The following is a 21,512-nucleotide window of genomic DNA, read 5'->3' as shown; positions in this document are numbered from 1 at the left end:
ATCTCAAGATTACTTCGCCTTGTATTTATTGATTGTACATTTATATATTTGTATATAAAGCTGTAATATATTTTGGCAGGCTCTCGTTGTCATCTCTATTTTTTATAATTCAAGCGGTTTGTGTTTTTGTGGGCGAGACCTCGGAAGGATCGATCAAATTGGTCTCAGTTCTAGCTGTTGAGTGCATTTACGAACTGAAATGCGAGGCATTGTTTGCAGAAAGAACCCGGCAAAGAGATAAGCCACGCTGCAATATTCCTTACTGCTCAAAGCTGCTTTTAAAACGATTAAAATAACTATACTGTGATTACCGGAGATGTGTTGGAGTTACATTTCTCACTAATTTTATGGATGAGAAAAACTAACCATACAGTCATGTTTTTTTAAATTAAGAACACATGCACAACTTTTAATTAATATTATGGAATCAACCATTTAGATAGAACTACTACTTTGTATGAGTATGTGCAGATGCTGGTTAGGTAGGGGTCAACAGCCCTTGCTATCAAAAGAACAGAGCCTTATAATGAAGGCTACATGTATCAGCATCACTCTTACATATAAATAATGCAGCAAATCTGTTCTGGTACCAGTTCTCAAGAACAAGGAGTGATGTGCAGATCTGTGGCGATGCCGATGAGCCACATCATGAAGATATGGGGAAGAGCTGTAGAAGCTAGGTTAAGACGAAGGGTGATGATGAGGAGCAGTGTGGTTTAATGCTGAGAAAGAACAGCGCAGATGCCATGTTTGCTTTCAGAGTGCTGATGGAGAAGGTTAGATAGGGCGCCAAGATGAGTTCCAGATCTTGGTTGGATTATATCGAGGATCGACTCTGAGCCCCTTCTTGTTTGCAGTGCTGATGGACAGGTTGAGAAATAAGTATATCAGAGTGACCACTCAGGTTGGGCAGTGTGAAGACAAAGTTAGAGCAGCAAGACTGAGATGGATTGGGGAGAAGGAATGGTGGAGATCCTGGATGAAGGATGTTGAATATGGCGCTGTCAGGCAGGCGGAAAACTTGTGGATGTAGTGAGACGGGAATGGCATTACAGAGGATGGTGAAACTGAGGCAGAAGAAGAAGCTAACGTTACATTTTCATTCCAGTAAAGCTTCTGTATGTGTGGCATTCATGACATGATAAAACTGAAATCGTGAATGTTAGCGAAGACAAGGAAAAAATATCTTGCTGTGTCAATTTTGAAAAAGAGCTAGAAAAATATTCTGGCCACTCTGAGTGCTACCTGTGATTTTACAAATGAATTTAATTAAATGTAGCTTGCTTTGATAATGAATTAAAAGTATAGCAACTGAGAATGCTGGAGATACACTCATGCTCTCTACTTGCTGACTTGCACTTTTATGGCCTGGTATTTGATTGTATTTGTGGAGAGAGCCATGCTTGTACATTTTCAAACAATTTCAGTTTAGTTTGACTGAGAATGCGTGCTCTGATATTTTAATAAATGATACTTTCAGGTGTTCACCATCTGTGAATAGCTTCCCACATGTCACCATTTCCTGAGCTGCCGCTACAATGGCAGCAGCTGAAAGGTTTCGACCACTGATCCAGTTTGTAAAACTGCTTTTGCTCTTTTCATTAAAAGTACGCTCCATAGCTAGGGGGACTCAAGCCATATAGGTGCATACATCAGTGCTCACTGCAGTATTGTAAAATTAAAGGATAAGGTGCCAGGCAACAGGTGATGTTGCCTGGCAACAGATGATGATTTACCCTAAAGAAGAATTGTTTTTATGTAAACACTCTTTTTTACTACCCTTGTGTATAAAGATTGTAATATCACTTAAAAGTAACAGCTTTCCCACACGGGTCCACAGCGGGCACACCTGTAGTGCACACCTCAGCCCCACTCCAGAGTGTGGACTTCGCTGCTGGGGCATCACCTGTGTCTCCTCCCAGGCTCAAACTGGGGAACTTTCACAGAATATGAAAACAACATATTCTGTTGGTTTCATCTTTTCCACAATACTCACATTCACCTGTACGGTGTTTCCTCATTATAAATAATGTGCCAGCAAACATGCCCATGTGGACCAACAGTGAGTAGCTATGGGTAGACTGTAGGGCTGTCCCACACTTATCCCACATGGCCCTCAAATGGGTGTGCCCAAGCAGGGCCCACAGCAGTTTTTTCCCCTTTGAGGCTCCACATGGGTTTTCTATGGGTAAGTACACTGTGGACCATGTAGTAGCCCCAAAGGCCAAAAGTGCTGTAGGCCCTGTGTAGACACATCCACTTGAACCTGAATAGGTGTGGGTTTGCTGTGACCCCACATGTTTGATGGGTGACCAGTGTCATCACTGGTCAAAGAAGTCATTTGTTCTGATATTCAAAAACTAAATAACTAAATTCCCACTCTCTCATGGCTTACAACTTTGGAACAAACATCCAGCATGGTTTAATAGTACAGGACTATAGCTTGTTGTTATCACTAAAACAGACATACTAATAGTTAAATTCATATTTTGTAACTTTGAACCAAACCATAAAAAAACAACATGATGCAGCTCTGATTCCTAGAGAGTGTGGGTTTCCACTCAAATATGGTAATGGTAAATGGTAAATGGCCTGTATTTATACAGCGCTTTTCTAGTCCCTAAGGACCCCAAAGCGCTTTACATATCCAGTCATCCACCCATTCACACACACATTCACACACTGGTGATGGCAAGCTACGTTGTAGCCACAGCCACCCTGGGGCGCACTGACAGAGGCGAGGCTGCCGGACACTGGCGCCACCGGGCCCTCTGACCACCACCAGTAGGCAACGGGTGAAGTGTCTTGCCCAAGGACACAACGACCGAGATGTGGAAAAAGAGGAAAGCTGTTGTGCAACATTTGGAGTCTGGACCGAGCTAATGAAATGAGATGTGGATGTTAATTCATTACGCAATCCTGTTTTGTGAATATTCATGTTGTTTAAACTCTCAAAGCACAATCTGAATGTCAGCTGACAGCTGTTTTAGTTTTAAAGTTGATCAGGTCATGGAGTGATTTAATCTTCCAAACAAAACAACAAAAATTCACCCGACTTTGTTTGTAGTGTTTCATTTTCTATAATTCTGATACTCTGAAAATGCTTGATCCAATATGAGGAGACTGTAGAAATCAGTATTTTCTTCTTTTAACAGTGTCACTGGGGAATAACAGGATTTCTAACCTTGAGCCAAAGAGTTTCCCATTATTCATAAAGTATCACTGACATCATTGCTCATTTACTTTTCTGGGACACAAAGAAGATATTAAAGAGTTGTAACAGAACTTGGTGATCCGAACTTGGTGTAAGTAAGTGTAAGGTCAAGGTACAGGAAAACATTTTTGTCCTTGTGGTCACTGTGGAAACTTTCCCTCATGACTTTCTGTTGCTGGTGAACTTGGTGTTGTTGAAGCCACAAAGATGACTTTTACATTTTTCCTGCTGCCCTCTCCAATCTGAAACTAGTGCTTCAAGGAGCTCAGGGAAAATGCTGCATGTATAAATGGTAACAATTTACCTATTAATACTTTTGCTTGGTTTAAAGCTGTTGCTGTCTTCTATAAGCCTAAAAAATACAAAGTTTTACTCTGTTTGTCTTCATATGCAACATGTGCCATTCCTAGAAATCAGCTTAGGAAATAATCTTGGAAGTACATACAATTAAAGACATTCTGTTGTCTCCATACTTTAAGGAGGAATTACTGTTTGCCCATTTTCATCTCAGCTGGAACCAACAAATGTTGGCTGTGGAGGTCTGGCATGTTCTTCACTGCCCTCTAGTCACCAGGGGACGAGTGCTTTCCCTGAAAAGGCTGCAGAGGCAGGAGTGGAAAAACAAATGCAATCACTGTTTTTCAAGGAAAATCCAATCATATTCAAAGAAGTATAAAAAGTAATGAAACCAGCTGTTTTGTTGCAATACCAACATCTGGAGAGTGCGTGCAAAAGGAAGAAGAGGAGTGGAGCTTTTATTACACAGTATGGCCTGTACCTCATGTAACAGAGCAAAAATGAAGATATTGTGTAAAATATTTCTGTGTAGGTTCTCGGTCATCCAGGTCACAGTAGTCTGAAGAGCTGAATAGAAAGCCACGGGGATCTTTTAAGTGTTTTGGAGACATTTCACCTCTCATTGAAAATGCTTCTTCTCTAAAATCAAAGGGTGGAGAGTCCCAGGTCTTTAAACCCTAGTCGGGGTTGTTCCTTAGGTCGTCGTTGACCCACTATTAATCATATGCATCATCACATGAGCCCAGGTGTGAAAAAAGGCGTGTGTCATTAGCACTACAGGTTTTGGATGAAACCACTCTGAGACCTTGAGATCACCTGACTCAAGGTGCGCTGGGAGTTGAAGCCCTTGGGCAGGAATCTCAAGACTGTACTGTTGGTGTTGTAAGGCACCCATCTCAGTCCAGCTGAGGCTTAAAGTGGGTATTATTATTGATTTTGCATTGTTTTACTCATGGTCCAAGTTAGATGCTCCATCAAACGCTCATTTTTACGGCTATAATCATCTTACGTGAACGGAATATAGATTTTTTTTGACAGTTTTAATGTAAATATACATGTTTTAGTGTGACCTGGAGAGTTCCACAGATCTAGAATAAAAAGCGCAACAAAAATGTTAAAATTGTTCTCTGTTTTGAAAGAGTTTAACACAACAGCTGCTTCTAAAATATATTTGATTCTAAACACAGTACGGTGACGATTTTTCAAAATCTGCAAGCACTTCATATTTTAAGTCAATACTTTAATAAATTCATAATGCTATTTATGTGCCACTGTGTAGAAGGTATTTTCAATAATAGGTTAGTAAAGTAATGTATGTTGGTAATTATATATGTCTTTTGTGCATATTGTCTGATGTTTGTGCTCTGTATAAAAGATCTGAGTAGCTTTCAGGGGGTCCCATTTCACAAATGATCATTTTATATGTGCTCATGTCTGAGTCAGATCATAAGTGATTTGTGAATAAAGTGTGAAGTAGTAGCAGTGCTAGAAGTCAGAATCAAGAACTTGGATTTACTTAGAAAATTATATTAAAATGGACTTAAAAAAAAGATCCGAACTTATATTAATTTGGTATGTACTGTATTTATTACACACTCTAACATACATAATATATATCAGTCACTGCACAAGTAATTTTTTTATATCTTGCAAATGGTGCAGTTGACTTTAACAAGCTTCTGACTCTTCAACCATCACCTCATCGGCCTCCTTCCCAGTGCTTCTTGGCGTCTCGTCCTGAAGTTTTGGGCAACAACTCAGCAGCTGTAAAGCCAGCTACTCTTGCATGAATATGTGTTCATAATCTTAAGCTTGTATCAGCAATACCTAGCCTATTTGGGTAAGTAAAATGCTCACGTGTAATCGGTCAAAGGACAGAGTTTTAAAGCAATGGTGGCCAGTTTTACTGCAAGAACTTCACTGATTGCTCAGTTAAGTTTCAGTCTTATCTTTCCATTTTTAAAAAAATATAATATTGAATAAGAACTGTTTCTGAATAGTGGAGCCTTGCAAACATGACGATGAATGATCTGAATGATGTGGAACCTTTGACTTATAAAAATCGGTTTAAAGCCATGTATGTATACAATTTAGCCTAATTACACTATTTAAATATAAAACTGCATTTCTTTACAGATTTAGTTAATCACACAGGAAGCACTGAAACAATGCAAACATTCATGCTAATCAGTGTCTCCTGCTGATCTGGCCGTGCTCGTGTGGTAGAAACATACATTGAATACATTTAAAAAATAAATGGCGCTTTCTCGCTACACTGCCAAAAACTGTTGCTATCGCTCCTCATAAAGCAGGCTTAATGGTTTAGTTTACACATTTACTTTCCATTCCCCGCCCGAGGTCAGCAGCCAATGGCTTGTCAGAACTTCAGAAGCGCTATTTAAGACGCAGACAGTTCAAGGTGGTTCAGATATCAGCGCACTGCGCGCAACAGGACGCGCGGGCTTATTCCTTACTACAGGACTGCATACACTCCCGGGCTGCGGCGTTTCATTGACTGATTTCGTCCTTAAAGATATTTTCTCCAAAAGGAATAAAGTGCAAAAGAAATGAGAGCGTGGAAAGTGCGGTTTCTGTGCTTCGTGGTGTTGAATGCAGCTGTGCAAAATGTGACGTCCTTGGAGGAAGAGCTCCCCGATTCTATTTTTGGTGAGTTGTCAGTTTAACTACATCCACATTTAGGTCTGTAGGTTTGTAGTTCTGCGGGTACGTGAGGTGGAAATTCCCGTGTAACTATAACATGTGGTGAAAACCACGCGCAGTGCTTGTGTATGATTTGCGTGTGTGTACAGTAGTTTCTACCTTGCCAACGATATCAACGCGCTATAGGACATACTTTAGGTCACGTGTCTGTGACTAAACTCGTCTCTGTGCTCTCTGATACTCTCCTCACCTGGAAGAGACGCTCTGAAATTGAAACTAACGCTGGAAATTAGAGAAATAAACTGAAATGTTTCAGACTGTTAAATCATCCCAACAAACTGATTTATCCGGGTGCCATCATGTCTGTTTATTTTCACAATATGGTCCTTAAACTATTGGAGCCTTTCATCTGGTAATTGTTTGCGAGGGTCTGGTCTCCACCTCCCCACACTTTGAAAATCAGTACAAGGCCCAGTCAGCTGACTGTGCCAGCAGGACCACAGAAACTTGGGCAGATTATATTCGGTGAGATGGCAGGAACAAAGCTGGGAAACCCTTAGGAGCCTCTGTGGAGCTCAGTCCTGACCAAGTGAACCCCTTTAACCCCTGAGCTTTGATCTCCTCTAAGGTGGAAGCTCATTTTCTGAGGGGCCCTGGGGGCGGACCTTATTGCCGCCAGCAACTCAGCTAGCTGGTCAGACTTCTCAGACTTTCCACCCAGATTATTAGATAAGATTTGCACATCTGATCGAAACACCAGGAAGCCAGAGGATTTGTTTCCTCTGCTTTATTTTTTTTAAGAGTATAATGTCCTCTTAAAACATCCAGCTAACTGGATAATCTTCTCTGTCAGGTAACTTCCTCGATCCTGTGAAAGCCTTTTTTGACCACAAGGCTGAGAGCAATGCCACTGTTGCCAAATTCTCGCTCCGCAAGCCATCCCATCCCGATGATGACCTCTGCTACATCATTCCTGGAAAACCCGACTCCCTGGCAACCTGCACCTTCAACAGCACTTCCAAAACCTTTCTCATAATCCATGGCTGGACGGTAAGCGGAGACGCATCAGCTTGTTTTAACCTGCCCCTATTTTCCAAAATATCCAGAGCTTTGTTTTCTTTGGAATCGAAAGGAGAACGAAAACCTGGGATTAACTTTCACCAAATTCTGGTGAGGTAGTATCTCACCAAAATAACAATCATATTAACTGATAACCAGCCAAAGTATTCCCTGACATGTTGATCTGGAGGTGGCTTAAATTACACCCGTATACTAGTTTCACCTGTCAGGATTGATGTTTGTTTGTCTTTTCAACAGCTGAGTGGTATGTTTGAAAGCTGGATGCCTAAACTGGTATCGGCACTGTATGAGAGAGAGCAGACGGCCAACGTCATCGTGGTGGACTGGCTCAACTCGGCTCAGAATCACTATGTGGTCGCAGCTCAGAAAACCAAAGCAGTGGGGCACGAGATCGCTCAGTTCATTGATTGGATCGAGGTTAGTTGGGCTCATGATTTCACAGGTCTCATTAAATGTCCTTTCATTAAAATATAGATGAGTTAGTGATATTTAACCTAAAGTATTTAAACGATGTGTTTATATGAGTAACAAAGAAAAAGCAAATGAAATTAAACCCAAAGGTAATGTGGAGTATTTCTTACACTCTCCTTAACTTGGAATTACTTTTGATTTCCAAGGAGACCACCAACATGCCTCTTGAGAACATTCACCTGATTGGCTACAGCCTCGGGGCCCACGTGGCCGGATTTGCTGGCAGCCATGCAACCAATAAAGTCGGAAGAATCACCGGTAAACAAGACAGAACATTTCAGATGTTTGTTTTAAAGCTTTTACCACAATAATAAAGTAGTGTAATGTTGGTCCTCCTCGTCTCTGTCTGAAGGTTTGGATCCCGCTGGTCCCGACTTCGAGGGCAAGCACGCCCACAGGCGCCTCTCCCCAGATGACGCTCACTTCGTGGATGTCCTTCACACCTTCACACGCGGCTCTTTGGGTCTCAGCATCGGAATCCAGCAGCCTGTCGGCCACGTGGACATTTACCCCAATGGAGGCAGCTTCCAGCCGGGCTGCAACCTCAGGGGAGCGCTGGAGAAGATCGCTAACTTTGGAATATTTGGTAAAAATAACTAAAATGACTGCAGCCCTGATTTTACTGTATCTGCACAGTGCTTGTTGTACTTTAGCTGCATAATTGGGATTTTTTTTCTTTTATGAAGAGAGTAAGAAACAGTTTAAGTTAGTTAAAGCGTGAATGATACCTTACCTTCTAAGGACAACTTTATTATGAAGCGATCAGATCAGAGCTTCAGCCAGAGTAAAACAAAATTAAGCACATTTTTTTAGAAACATGTAAGCGCCTATACACAGCAGCACAGAAGCTTGTAACTGCTTGCTGCTGTCATTAATATCTTAGCAGTGGACATTGTTAATGACAGCTGCACAATGACGTCATTCACACCAGTGCGAAAATAAACAGAGGGTCCCAAACATGGCTGAGGAAAGGTCAGATTAAAAATAAGTAAATTTACCCGGAGCACGGTCAGCTACTGAATGGAAAAGTAATATATATGCAATGTAGAGAGTTACAGCAGATATTAAATTGCATCCTTTTTCTTTCCTCCTCAGCTGTCTCGGACGCAGTCAAGTGTGAACACGAGCGTTCGGTTCACCTGTTCATCGACTCCCTGCTGAACGAGCAGGAATCGGCCAAGGCGTACAGATGTGGCAGCAACGACATGTTCGACCGCGGGATGTGCCTGAGCTGCCGGAAAAGCCGCTGCAACACGGTGGGCTACGACATCAGCAAGGTCCGCAAGCCTCGCAACGTTCAGATGTACACCAAGACACGATCCTCCATGCCTTTCAGAGGTCAGCGGCATGCTCTTTAATATCATCTCTGTTATCACATGAAAGCTGATATATTTGCAGAAACAAAAACCAAAGAATAATCTGAAAAACATCTCATACTTTTTGGGTTTAGTGACTTTTGAGATTTTATTTGCTTTGGCTGCAAAAGTCCGATCACGTGAAACTTAAACCCATTAAGTTTTATTACGTTAATTTACACGCATGCTTTCAGGTCCTTAAATGGTGCAAATTGTTGCTTTGTTTTGCAGTTTACCACTATCAGCTGAAGATCCACTTCTCCAGTAAGGTGAATAGCTCAAATATGGAGCCCTCGCTTACTGTCTCGCTGTATGGAACCAAAGGAGAGGCTGAAAACCTGCAGCTTAAGCTGTGAGTGAGAGGGTTTGAACCCTTATAAAGAGGAATTACTGCACAGTGACTTGCATTTTTCAAGTTATGAGTTGTTTTTAACACTTGCACAGTAATCAAAGAAAACAGCACGAGACAGAAACCATAAACAGAAAGAGGCAACGACTCACAAACACATTTCACTGCTGGGCCTTTACAGCGTGCTTTCATCGCCATTCTATCATCTTTTATGGCACATACTTTACAAGCCTCAGTTAAATAAAACATGCTGGCTATGTGTATGCGTGGGGCTTTAACATTTCTTTCTGTGTCTGGCAGAAAGGAGAAAATTGTGACAAATAAGACGCATTCGTTCCTGCTGGTGACAGAGAAAGACATCGGTGACCTGCTGATGCTGAAGTTTAAATGGGAGGAGACAAACGGCTGGTCTGCGTCAAGCATGCTGAAGATGGTTTCCTCTTGGTGGTCCGGCAGCTCAGATAGCGCTAACGTGACGGTTCACAAAATCCGCATTAGAGCGGGCGAGACGCAACAAAAGTGAGTTGCAGAACATTGAAGGTGTAGTTACCAAATAATGTCTGTCTGCCAGAAGAAAATAACTCGAGGCTTCCCGAGTTTTCCTCAAATGCCAGTGTTGGAGTTTCCATGATGGACTTCATAGAAATGTGTCTATTACTGGGATTTAAATATCCTTACTAATATTTAAATAAATATCCTTACAGTCACAGTGTTGACTGTTATTATGAAGCTTAAAGCACAGGCTTAAGCAGAATCTCACTGAGCTACTTGAACACGCACAGTTAAGCAGTATTTCATGAATTTCTCCCACAGGATGGTGTTCTGCATAAAAGATCCCGACGCTCAAACGCTGACACAGGAGCTCACGTTTGTTAAATGTAAGGATCCGTGGAGGACGAACAGAAAGCGAACTCCAAGAAGGTGAGCTTGCCTCTGTGTTAACTCTACTCTTTACCATTGCATTACTGCTAACGCTGATAAATAACAATATATTTGCTGCTTCTGTCTGTAGAGTAACTCTGGAGAACCACTGATCGTGAAGAAAAGACACTATCCACCATCCCCTTTGTCCATTTCAGCACTTAGCAGATAATTTATACACTAGTAACTTTTATACACCTGTAAATATCTGAAAGCCTTTATCACCTTGTATATATCCAAATAGGTATAATGTTTAAAACAATATGTATGTGAATACTATGTCATACTTTGTAAAAAAAGTCATTTAATGACTTTTGCTTCATTGTTGTACTACTAGTAAATCTTACTGACAGGCCAGATCAACAAAGTTTGGTTGTAGAGGTACTAATGCCCTGGTGTGTAGTACAATAATAATATATCATATAAAGGAACCACTGTGAAATATAATAGTGACACCTCTGAAAATGAGGAAAAATAATATTAAAGGTGTATTTTTTGTGTGTTTTAAGCAGTAGGTTACAGTTTAGTTGCCTTTTTATGTGTTACCTAAGTAAGTACTAAGTTACCTAAGTAACCGAGCATTCACCACTGTGACTCTCAGCGCTGTATGTGACTGTGGGACCTGTATCAGTGTGCCTTACTGTAAACAAGCAGCAGAAGCAAGCTCTTGCAAACTGAACTTTCGGCTTTTTATTGTTGCCTTCCAACTCGGCGTCCGTTGTTCTTATTGTATGAACTTATACTGAAGTTCATACAATAAGGTAAATCCAAGGTAAAGGTATTTTCAATATACTGCTGCTGAAAAAGCAATATACTGCTTTTTCACCTTTTTCAAAGCTGAAAAAGGTGTTATTTTAAATGCTTTTGCATGTTTTACTGCTTCACTCCTGCAAGAAGATGTTACTTTGAAGCTGTCACCTCAAAGAAGTGCCGGATACTCTTCCAACAATGGCTGAGTATGTAATAGTGTGAGCTAGAAAGCAAAGCTTGTATTAATGTTTGTGATGTGTGGTCTTTGTAAAGTGCAATGTCTGCTGTGGATAAGATTTTATTTTTTGGCTAATGCTCATTCAATTATGCATTTCCAGTTTGTAAGCAACACTTAAACCTCAGTTCTTCAGAGGTATTGTACTGTAATGATTGTGACTTTAAAAAAAGGTATTTTGCACTTAAAACAGGGAAAGAGAAAACAACTCACCTGTACAATAAATGTAAATACTATAATATAGATACTGGAGTTTCTTATATGGAGCGCTGCTAGTTATATATTTTCACCTCTCTGTGAATTTGATCTATAAAAAGTGTGTTTATGTAATCACTGTATGTACATAGCTGTAAATAAATCTCTGTATTGTATAAATTCTTTAAAAAAACCAGTGTGTCGCCTGAGAGCTCATCTTGAGCTTGCATTTTTTTAACGGTCGAGAGAAATGCTCAACTTTTCTTCCTTGCTCGCTCAGTATAAAAAAAAATCATAATTATCAGTCCTATTTACCACCTCAAGGCTGTTTGTTCCATTAAAAAAATATTATCAAAGTGTGTTTGATCTAAACAGTTTTAACAATTTAAACACTCACAACTGTTTCTGATATAAAAGTGCAAGCAGCCTGGATTCAGCCCAGTGAGCTGTGTTATTTCTGCAAGTCCTTGTAATTGTGGTGTCCTGGCACGTGTTTGGCTACATGTGTCAAGGTGACCCCAAAGATATGCTGAGTAAGGACACCGTAAACTGCAGCATCAGCTTTAGTTTAACCACACTTTGGTTCTTTACGGGACCACAAAGGTTGGACCTTGCTGGTTTGACCTCGTAGATAAATTTGTTTTATATCTTCTTATTCTAAACTGTTAAGTAGGTTGTTAAGAAGATTGAAGATAAATGTAGCGGAGTAAAATGTACAGTATTTGCCCAGAGATTTGCAAAATAGTATCTACTGAAAGAAAGTACCGTCAAACTCTATGTACACGCAGACCCTTCAGTTGCAGGTGTTGTTATGGTTGAGATGGAAAGCTGGATGCTCCTCATAGCTGAAATTAGTGTCTTAAACATGCTCAGTTTATTTAAGGCTTTGTAGTGACAGATGGCTTTACATTGCAGCGGTGCTTCATCTCTCTGAGGGGCACCTGACTGACCCACATTTGGCAGCAGAAGAAGCAAAATTTTCCACAACACATACATCACAGGAGACTCTTGCGGCTTTCCTAAATGTGAAGAGTTACACAAAGACATTGGTGAACATGACTGAGTTTTTGGGCAGTTGAACAAAGCTGATGAATCCTCCTCGACGTGGCACCTGAAAATCTCAGGTAAAGGATGTTTATTCAGTCTTCAGGGATAAAAAGTCACTCCAAGTTACGTGTGTCCAGTTTAATGCTGCAGAGGCAGACGGTGCAGCCCATCACTCCAGACAGCGTCAGGATGGCCAGCAGGATGGCCCACCAGTGAGCCTGAGGAGAATAAATAACAACATGATTTCGAATAAGCTGGAAGCTTTGGTGTAGTTTGGTTTAAGATTAAGATTAAGATCACTAGAATAAAAATCTGTAATTTAATCTTTAATTTAAAATGTTGAGCAGGAAAAATAATTTTATTGTTCAAAGGTTTTCATATTTTTACCAAAAATATTACCTCCCTGATTTTGCTGTATTGTTCATTATTGTTCACTTTCATATTATTGCCTCAGTTATTACCCCATTACATAAATCAGTCTAATATTACTCAGCTAGAACCCATCACTGATACAAAGCTATTATTTAGTAATAATGTTATAATTAAATAGCATTACAGGCTATTATAATGTTATTACTCCGCTATTACCATGTTATCACCGAGTATTAATCTACCTTTTCTTTTGCAATCGTGTCTCTTTTTGTTTATGAAACAGATACTAAAACACTATACGTGCGACTTTTTCCACCACTTGAAGCATCAGAACAGTTTCTTCTTTCAAAAGTTTCAGTCTATAATGTTTTGTGGTTTCATACTGGTTAGGTCCCAGTCACAATAACCTATATACACTGGCTGATGACTACCTAGCAACCACTAGTTGCTAGGGAAAAGGGAGTATTCCAGTGGTTGTGACTTTTGTGACTGATTTCACACAGTGACAGCCAACAACCTCCTGCAACTACTCACCTACCTACTGGTTGGGAAATACACAGTTTCTCCCAGTGACCAATAGGATACCAAGAGGGATTTTAAAAAAAGGTCGATATTATTTTGAATTACTTGTTTTATTCAAATGAACACAATGGCTAAACATCCTGTTTTGTTACACAGGGAGCACATATGGTAGCTGATCTTTTGGGTAACTCTACCGATTGAGTAACACTTCTGACGCACAAACTGGCTGAAAGAAAACATGCTTCAATGCCTGCTGCACATGCACTCCACACCATTTCAACCCAGAAACTGTAGAAAAGACTGTACTTTGTTTTAAGACTGAACACTGAACACCCAGATATGAACAACATCTGGCCCCGATAGAGAAAACAAATGTTCTCCAGCTGCCAATTGCATATTAGCCAAATAATGGGATGGGCTCATCATGTGGCTCTACAGGTCATCAGTCGTAAACCTCTTTTTTGGATCATACCTAATCTGAAGGAAAGAGGATTTTTCTTCTGTATTTGAGCACAAAAAGCACTTTCTTACTACAACCATCTTTCTCACAAGCACCTTTTCTTACACCTAAGAGCTTTTAGCCTAAAGTTCACACACTCATACAGATGAACAAGTATACTTCAACAAATAGAGCAGAGGAGCTTCTTCTAGTAGACAAGCTGCTCTCCCTCCTAAACCACTGCTTGTGGTAAGGCACAGCTTTTACTCTAAGGTTCAGCTTAGACATGTTTTATAGCCATGTGTAGATCGAATACATTTTTGAGGTGTAGGCAGATTTGTATTTATTTAGACCCAGCTACAATCCCTCATGTCTTAGTCTCAGTGTTTCTTCCTGTTTTATTTTAATAGTCTAAGGTCTCCTGTGTATCATGTTCAGTTTTGCTTCCCCTGTCTCGTCAGTCTGATTCTGTTCAGCTGTGTTCCAGGTGTGTCCACTCTGCCTTATTACGTTCAGAAATAAAGCCATTTTTTGGGTCCAACTGTGCCTGCCACACAGCGAAACCTGACAATCATTGTATTTATCTTATTCTGATGTTATCACACTAATGTAGCATCCACCTTCATCCACTCTCCCATGTCGTCGAAGTCATCCAAATGAAGAAAGGAGTTCTTCAGTCTTGCGATGGGGCCGTCTGCATCGAGGATGCGGCATACGTGAAATTTGTCGCAGTATCCACGGTTTCCAGAGCACGGCGCACCACCCACCAGGGGCAACACTTTTTTCTGGAAGTGATCGGACAGAACAGATGATGTGGTGCTCGCGCAAGTCTCAGGCTGATCTGCAAGAAATACAAACAAAGGAAATCAAATCAGATTACAGAAACATTACACACACACATAAAGAGAGAGAAAAAAAACTGTTTATACTTTATAAAAGCAAGTTTCTTGAGTCGCATACCAGCCTGTGTGTGTATCATAAAAGAGATATGCCACTCACTCAAAACTTGACAATGTGAAATGGAAACCAGAGTTTGAGAAACAGCTGACCTTTAATAACTACGATCTGTGAACACAGATTGGTCTAAAAGAACACAATCATTTAGTAACCTCAGCACTAATTAACACAGCCTGAGTTGTTGAGACACGGCGTGTAAACACATTCCTCTGTAGCAGAGGACACATATGCCTGTGGTTACCGGGCTTCTGGCAGCACATGTGGCATTTCTCCTTCATGGAGTCTCCTGGACAGTCACACTGCTCCAGGTGGTGCTTCACACAAACCGACCCAGTGCAGACCTTCAGAGACAAACACACAATACAGTTAGGATGCAGAGTCAGAAGAAGCTGGGAGAGAACTATGATGTAAGAAATTAAGACAAATAAGAGCCAGTTCAAGTTCATCAATATCAGTACGTCTATTGTTGATGATCAAAATATTGACTCGATTGGTAGGTAATTGGATTATTTCACTACCTTAAAGTTTATGTCAGTCATGCGAATTAGCAGTGAATTAAAATTTATATATCTTGATATTTATGTTTTAAAGAGGACCTATTATGTTAATTTCCAGATCCATGTTTTTATTACTGGACTCTACCAGAGCTCATAAAGGTCCTTATTTATCGTACACTGGACCCTTGATTTAAGCCATCTTATATCTCATTGGCTACCTCTCACAAACAGGAGATTTGAACTAAAGGTGGGCGGAGCTTCTTTCCTCACAGCCAGAGACTAGTGCCTGTGCACCATATTAGACATATGTGCTCTCTTTGATGTCATACATATGATATGATATGATATACCTTTATTAGTCCCACAAGGGGAAATTTCATAAGGCTGCCGACCTATTGCACGCAATGGCGGCGCCATCTTACCCTCCGACCATACATACATTACACAAAAACATCACATGGGGAAGACAGGTCAGAGAGGTATAACAATGGAAAATGCACCACATGAGGAAAGATAAGGAGAAAAAAAAAATTACTCCTCCCAGACTGAGCTCCAACAGGGAGATCAGTTTGAGAACAGAAAAAAAACACCTCTGCACATAGCACATGAAAAAAACTCTTAATACACCAAAGAAACACATGACAAGCAACAGGGATGGGTAAAGAGTGAGAGACAGCCAATGTAGACAGTACATCTGGGCCTGCAGCCTATGCGCTGGTCTCCTTGATCCACCGTCAGCATCGGAAGGGAATAAGTGTCGAAGGCGTTTGGAGGGGGGAGGGGGGATGAGTGTATGTCTGCATGTGTATATATGTCTGTGTGTGTGTGTGTGTGTGTGTGTGTATGTCCACAGTTCAGCTGAGACAGTGTCCTTCGCCCTGCCAGGCTAAGTAAACAGTCTTCCAGCCAACCCAGGTGGCCTTGCATAGAAAGGGAAGAACAGTCAAAACACAGTCGTTATCAGGGTGTTGTTGTTCAGCTCCAGCCTTGCAACCGCAGCTGGCGCCGAAGGGGGTATCCGCATGTGTGATGGTGCTTTTTACTTTAGTGCGAACAACTCATATGAATTTCCAAGCAGTTCTACAGTCCAACACTGGTCTCTCAATCTCCCATTGGAGAGCCACGAGCTTCGCCATATTGGCGCTCTGTGATGTTGTCATTCTTGTGCCCAAAGAGACGATTCTGAGAACTCATGACAGTGTGCCTCCCCGAGATGTCATCGAATTTACGCTCAGAGATGTTATGCCAAGCGAGCCCTTCCGAGATGTAATCCAGTCTGCACTCAGAGATCTTATTCTGAGTATTCACGGCATCCGTAAGCCTTTCTAAGATCTTATCCGTGCTGCACTCAATGAGCCCATTTTGAGAAACTCACGCCTCTTCCCATCATTTCAATCCCAGCAGGCAGCCTTGTGGGGGTTTGAACAGCCGGTTCCGCTTCCTTAGTTCTCCGGTAAGTCAGGGCCAAGCCAACTCCGATCAGCCAGAACCCTGTTATCATGGTTCCAAATAGGTAGATATCTTCAGCACTCAGGCTCACCCAAGCCCAAACTTCTCGTTGAGAAAGCGGTGTCAATTGCATTCAGAGACCAGTTGATCAAATCCATAATTCTCTTTTAGGTTTTAGAGAACAGACTGTGAGAGAGTGTTCCAGGGAAAAGTAATATAAAAAACACGAGACTAGACAAGGACACAAGAGGCTAAGCAGGGAAGCTAAGGGAGAGGAGGAGGAGGAGAGGAGAAAAGTGCGACCGCCTTCGTCAAGAGCAAGAGCAAGAGAGCCTAGGGCTTTAAAAAACGGTCTGAAATCAAGAAAAAACACAGAAAAGTATACCAGGTTCAATTCAAACAACACTAATTCAAATACTCAAATACATACACACACATACCTACACACACACACACACACACACACACACACACACACAAAACCAAGCTAGTTTAGGGAGTGCTTTTCATTTCATGTTAATACATCAGATTTAGCCATTCATAGCCATTCCTGGCTAATGTCTCATAAGGAAACTGGGGAAACAATGACAGGTAAGATGTACTGAGGCGCTTGTGTTGCATTAACTTTTTCAGTGTATATAACACTTACAGACACTTATATAGTGTTCGACAGATTTTAGAAACTGCCTCTTACTTTCTGAGACTTCGGATCTGCATCACAGATGTGTTTTACTGTTGTTGTTTTTTAAGCCTGAAGTAAATTTATGTTTGACATGTTTTGATGAACCAAATATGTTTGTTTGAAGTTTTTTTTCTCTTTTGTGTTTCGTTGGAAATCTTCTTAAAAGCCTTTTATCATGTTTTACGTTTGGGATTATATATTTTATGTTCCCGGATCAGGTCATCAAGGTTAGATGAGGTTAGAACATCTGGAGAATAATATATCCAAAAACCACAGTCACAGCTAGAATAAATGCTCTCCTGCTGAGAGGACAGAGTAATGTCTGTATTTAATTTTGGAGGGAGATCCTGTTGTTATCCTGCTGGTTAAAAAGGATTTTTCTCTTCTTTTTTCAGAAATGCTGTGTTAAAATGGCACATTTGTTTACACCTGTAATACCTGCCAATAAACACAGACATTGGGTTTTAAATGTTCTGATTATTTCAAGATAATTTTCATTTCGTGCTACCTAAAACAAAAACAGGAAGCACTTGATTGTATTTTAAATGAGAAACTGGAAACAGCCGAACTTATTTGTGTGCAACGCCCTCAATCACTTTTAATCAAAAGGCAATTGCACAGGCCAGCTGATGGGAGGCAACCTGCACTCTCTGCACTCTCAGACACACTGGTGAGTGTTTGCAAATAATTGTGTTCTCTTCTATAAAAGCAGACAGACTGCTTATATGTCAGCATTCTGTCTGCAATATGCAATCAGTCTGAGTCAGTCTGCACTGATGAGTGCAACTCATCTGTAACATGTCTCTTTGCAATAGAGAACTTGATTCTGCTGGTTGCATTCTGGTAAAACTACTATAAAGAAGCAAGGCCAGTTTGCAGTTAAATCACCTTTCTGCAGCAATGATGTCAAGTGAAGACATTTCTTAACTTTTATTTAAAATAAGTGAGCCTCTGGCTGGAATGTAATGTGAATTTCTGCATATGCAGACAACACAGTTTTATTTAAAAAAAGGTTGTACGTAATTGCCAACTTGACCAAACTGACTGCAGACTGACATTGTCTTCTGTTTTGTGAAACTTGCTTGTTCTGCCAACTACAACAAATATCATTGACACTGATATTTTTGTATGATCACGATATTAGGTGTAGACAGCGCTGACACACAACACAACAAACTGCACTCACTGAACACTTTGTTAGGAACCCCTGCTCAACTGAACAATGTAAATATCTAATGAACCAATCATGTGACAGAGTTGTTGGTGCCAGGCAGGCTGGTCTGAGTATATCAGAAACTGCTGATCTGCTGGGATTTTACCACACAACCATGTCGAGGGTTTACAGAGAGTGGTCTTAATAAAGAAAAAATAGCCACTCAGTGGCAGTTCTCATGGATGAAAATGCCTTGTTGATGTCAGAGGTTGTGTCAACATATGAAGAACTCTTTTTCATATCTCTGAAAGATGAACCAGAGTAGCAAAAGACCACTCCAGGTGCCACTCTTGTTAGCTCATAACAAGAAACCGCGTGTACGGGATTGCTAAAATTGGACCTTAGAAGATTGGAAAACTGTTGTCTGGTCTGATGAGTCTCGATGAAGTTCTGCGGCATTCTAACGGTAGAGTCAGAATTTGGCTTTGACAAATTCCACAGCCTACCTGAGTATTTTTGCTGACTATGACCATGTCCTTATGACCACAGTGTGCCCATCTTCACCTAATAAGGTGTCTGGCGAGTGGACATAATGAAAAAGAAATCTCTGGAAAAGCTACTAAATGAACCTTATACTGAAAGTCTATTACCATGTGCTGCTTTCAAGGTCAAGATTCACATGCTTTGCAACATTGCTGCACACTTGCCCTCATTGGGTAACGGAGTGTGTTAAGTAACACTCTGGTGTGGTGGATGTGCCCGCCTCACCCCATTCAGGCAGACACGCGTGCCCTGACTGCACACAGTGAGGTTTTCCTTGGCAGCTGGTTTGGGGCAGAGCGGGGAGAGTCCTGAGCACACGCTCGCTTTCTGGCAGTCTGTCTCCTCGTCGCACCTCTGACCCTCCGGCTTAAACTCGCAGTTCTGACCACAACACAGGCCCTGACTTGGACTGATAAATGGAAGAGAAAAAACACCACAAACATGGTGACAGCTGCACATGAGAGCCACATCTAAACTAAACAAAGCCGCATCTTGAAACTAGAATATAAATAGTTTAGATGAAAGACTGATGATGAATATTTAAATTTATTAACCTCAAACATGATTGAACTTAAAATATTCAGAAAGAAAAGAAAGACAGATAATTACAGTATTAGGAAATCATTTTCGCACACTTTCATGTTGTGTACATGTGGAGTACCTGCAGACTTTACCAGGCTTGAGGCGACACTGGATTCCTACAGGCTCTTTAGCACTGTAGCAGCAGAGATCTGTATCTTTGTTACCGACATCACACTCCTCGCCCTCCTCTATGATCTGGTTTCCACAGATGGGCTGATCACTGACTGCCCAAAATGAACAGACAAGCAGATAAACACATGAGCAGATACACACATACAGATATAGCCTGAAGGTTGCAGCAACTAGTGCACAATGTAAACAGCATGCAGGACACTGATATTTCTTCCTCACCCATGAAGCAGTCATCTTTCTTCAGCTTCAGGATGTTGCTAATGTGTTTGATGCTGCAGGGGGAGAACTTATCGTTGTTTTCACGCGCCCCGTCTGTGGCGTAAGGAAACATCAGGTACCTGCCTTTACCGACATCGGAGCCGAGGTTCCCGCAGTTAGCGTCCTCATCGTGCTGAAACACAGACAAAACACCAAGCATCTTCACTCGACTGCAAACAGAAGCAGCAGGCGGAAACGGATGATCAACCCAAGCTGAAGATATTTGCTTCCACCTCTTAAATATAGATCAGGGAATCAACTTCCTTCACTGATCATAGGAGCTTTTTCAGTCATGTCCATCAGCAGGCCTCAGCTGAAAGGGCAGTTTTACTTTTAAGAGCAAAGAGACAAATCTTGAATCCCCTGTCCATCTAATGAGGTCCGCTGTGTTCCACATGTGCAATAAAACTAGAGCTTCCTCTTCTTCTGGAGCTCATACTCTTAGGATGATAATGTCTCTGATGAATTATTAGTCTAATGCAGAGAGTTGAAGTGAACATGCAAACATGCTGAGGGAAACGGCATTGATGGGGATATTTTTGCATATGTTTAAGATTAGGTTGAAAGACACTTGTAATAATACAGTCGTCAGCATGCATAAAACTAACTTGAATTGTGTTTCCACTCTTATGCCTCAGTTTCTTTTGTGGGGGCTTCAGACGTTACACCAAACCTTGTATTCGCTTCTAGTGTATACCAGAACTGTGCTTTCTTTAAAGCTGAAAAACAGGAAGAAAAGCAAAGCTGTGTTCAATACCTCTGCAGAAATGTATGTAACAACACTTCCTGTTTACTTTTTGAGCACCTGTAGCAGTCTTCAGATGCTGTTTTCACAGACACGATGTAATTTTAGGTTAACCACAACCAAAACAAAGATAAATGTTTATACTAGAAAGCTTTTCCAATTCAGGAAAAACCTGGTGTGCTATTTCCTTGTATTTTATGAGGTACTGAATGTTTCTTCTTATACAAATATACATAAGCTCTATGCACTACACCCCCCAGAATACAATGAGAAAACTAGGAGCGGGACAACAAAATATTCAAGAACAAAGGATAAAGCAATCAATGACTATACAGTTTAAGTAAGTATGATTTATGGAGCAGCAACACATGTAAACAAATATGGGGACAGGGGAAAAATAAAGTGTTCCTAAAAAGAAACAGGTGGAAACAGGTTACTTTAGCAACGGTCGAGTAACACAGCATTCAAAATGAGCAATTTTTTTTTTTTTTTTTTAAAGGTACATCATCAATTTAAAGTTTTGGTATGTTTCATGTGTTCGACTGGGGATGAAATATGTATTCATGAGATTTCAGAATTAGAATCAGCATACTGTGTTAATCCCTA

General features: G+C 40.9%; 2 protein-coding genes across 3 annotated transcripts in view; one reads left to right on the top strand and one right to left on the bottom strand.

Annotated features, from left to right (window-relative positions):
• The first annotated feature begins 5,920 nt into the window (after positions 1–5,920).
• lpl2a (lipoprotein lipase 2 a) lies at positions 5,921–11,523 on the top strand. The gene is made up of 10 exons (XM_003439842.4): positions 5,921–6,178; positions 7,026–7,222; positions 7,490–7,669; positions 7,870–7,981; positions 8,076–8,309; positions 8,819–9,061; positions 9,310–9,430; positions 9,728–9,946; positions 10,241–10,348; positions 10,440–11,523. Exons 1-10 carry the CDS (start codon positions 6,079–6,081, stop codon positions 10,459–10,461), a joined length of 1,536 nt encoding a protein of 511 aa, XP_003439890.1. The 5' UTR covers positions 5,921–6,078; the 3' UTR covers positions 10,462–11,523.
• Positions 11,524–12,379: 856 nt separating this feature from the next.
• Positions 12,380–21,512, bottom strand: part of si:ch1073-396h14.1 (disintegrin and metalloproteinase domain-containing protein 10) — a 33,162-nt gene continuing 24,029 nt past the window's right edge. For both annotated transcript variants that reach the window (XM_005479026.4, XM_019352016.2), the window contains 6 exons: positions 20,123–20,294; positions 19,851–19,995; positions 19,415–19,598; positions 15,107–15,206; positions 14,529–14,749; positions 12,380–12,793 (listed from right to left, as the gene is read on the bottom strand). In XM_005479026.4, coding sequence (XP_005479083.1) covers positions 12,689–12,793; positions 14,529–14,749; positions 15,107–15,206; positions 19,415–19,598; positions 19,851–19,995; positions 20,123–20,294 — 927 coding nt within the window. In that variant the 3' untranslated portion in view covers positions 12,380–12,688. The remainder of the gene's footprint in view (positions 12,794–14,528; positions 14,750–15,106; positions 15,207–19,414; positions 19,599–19,850; positions 19,996–20,122; positions 20,295–21,512) is intronic.

This window comes from Oreochromis niloticus, linkage group LG23 (genome assembly GCF_001858045.2).
Source record: "Oreochromis niloticus isolate F11D_XX linkage group LG23, O_niloticus_UMD_NMBU, whole genome shotgun sequence".
Lineage (NCBI taxonomy): Eukaryota > Metazoa > Chordata > Actinopteri > Cichliformes > Cichlidae > Oreochromis > Oreochromis niloticus.
The sequence above is the reverse complement of the archived record's forward strand: the minus strand, read 5'-3'. Positions and strand labels throughout refer to the sequence as shown.

What these genes read in the sequence shown, in the direction of transcription:
- lpl2a (XM_003439842.4), top strand. Translation starts at nt 6,079, where the DNA reads ATGAGAGCGTGGAAAGTGCGGTTTCTGTGCTTCGTGGTGTTGAATGCA. An exon ending in TAAAGTCGGAAGAATCACCG is followed by an intron (nt 7,982 to 8,075) that starts GTAAACAAGACA and finishes CTCTGTCTGAAG; the next exon opens with GTTTGGATCCCGCTGGTCCC. An exon ending in AGAAAGCGAACTCCAAGAAG is followed by an intron (nt 10,349 to 10,439) that starts GTGAGCTTGCCT and finishes TTCTGTCTGTAG; the next exon opens with AGTAACTCTGGAGAACCACT.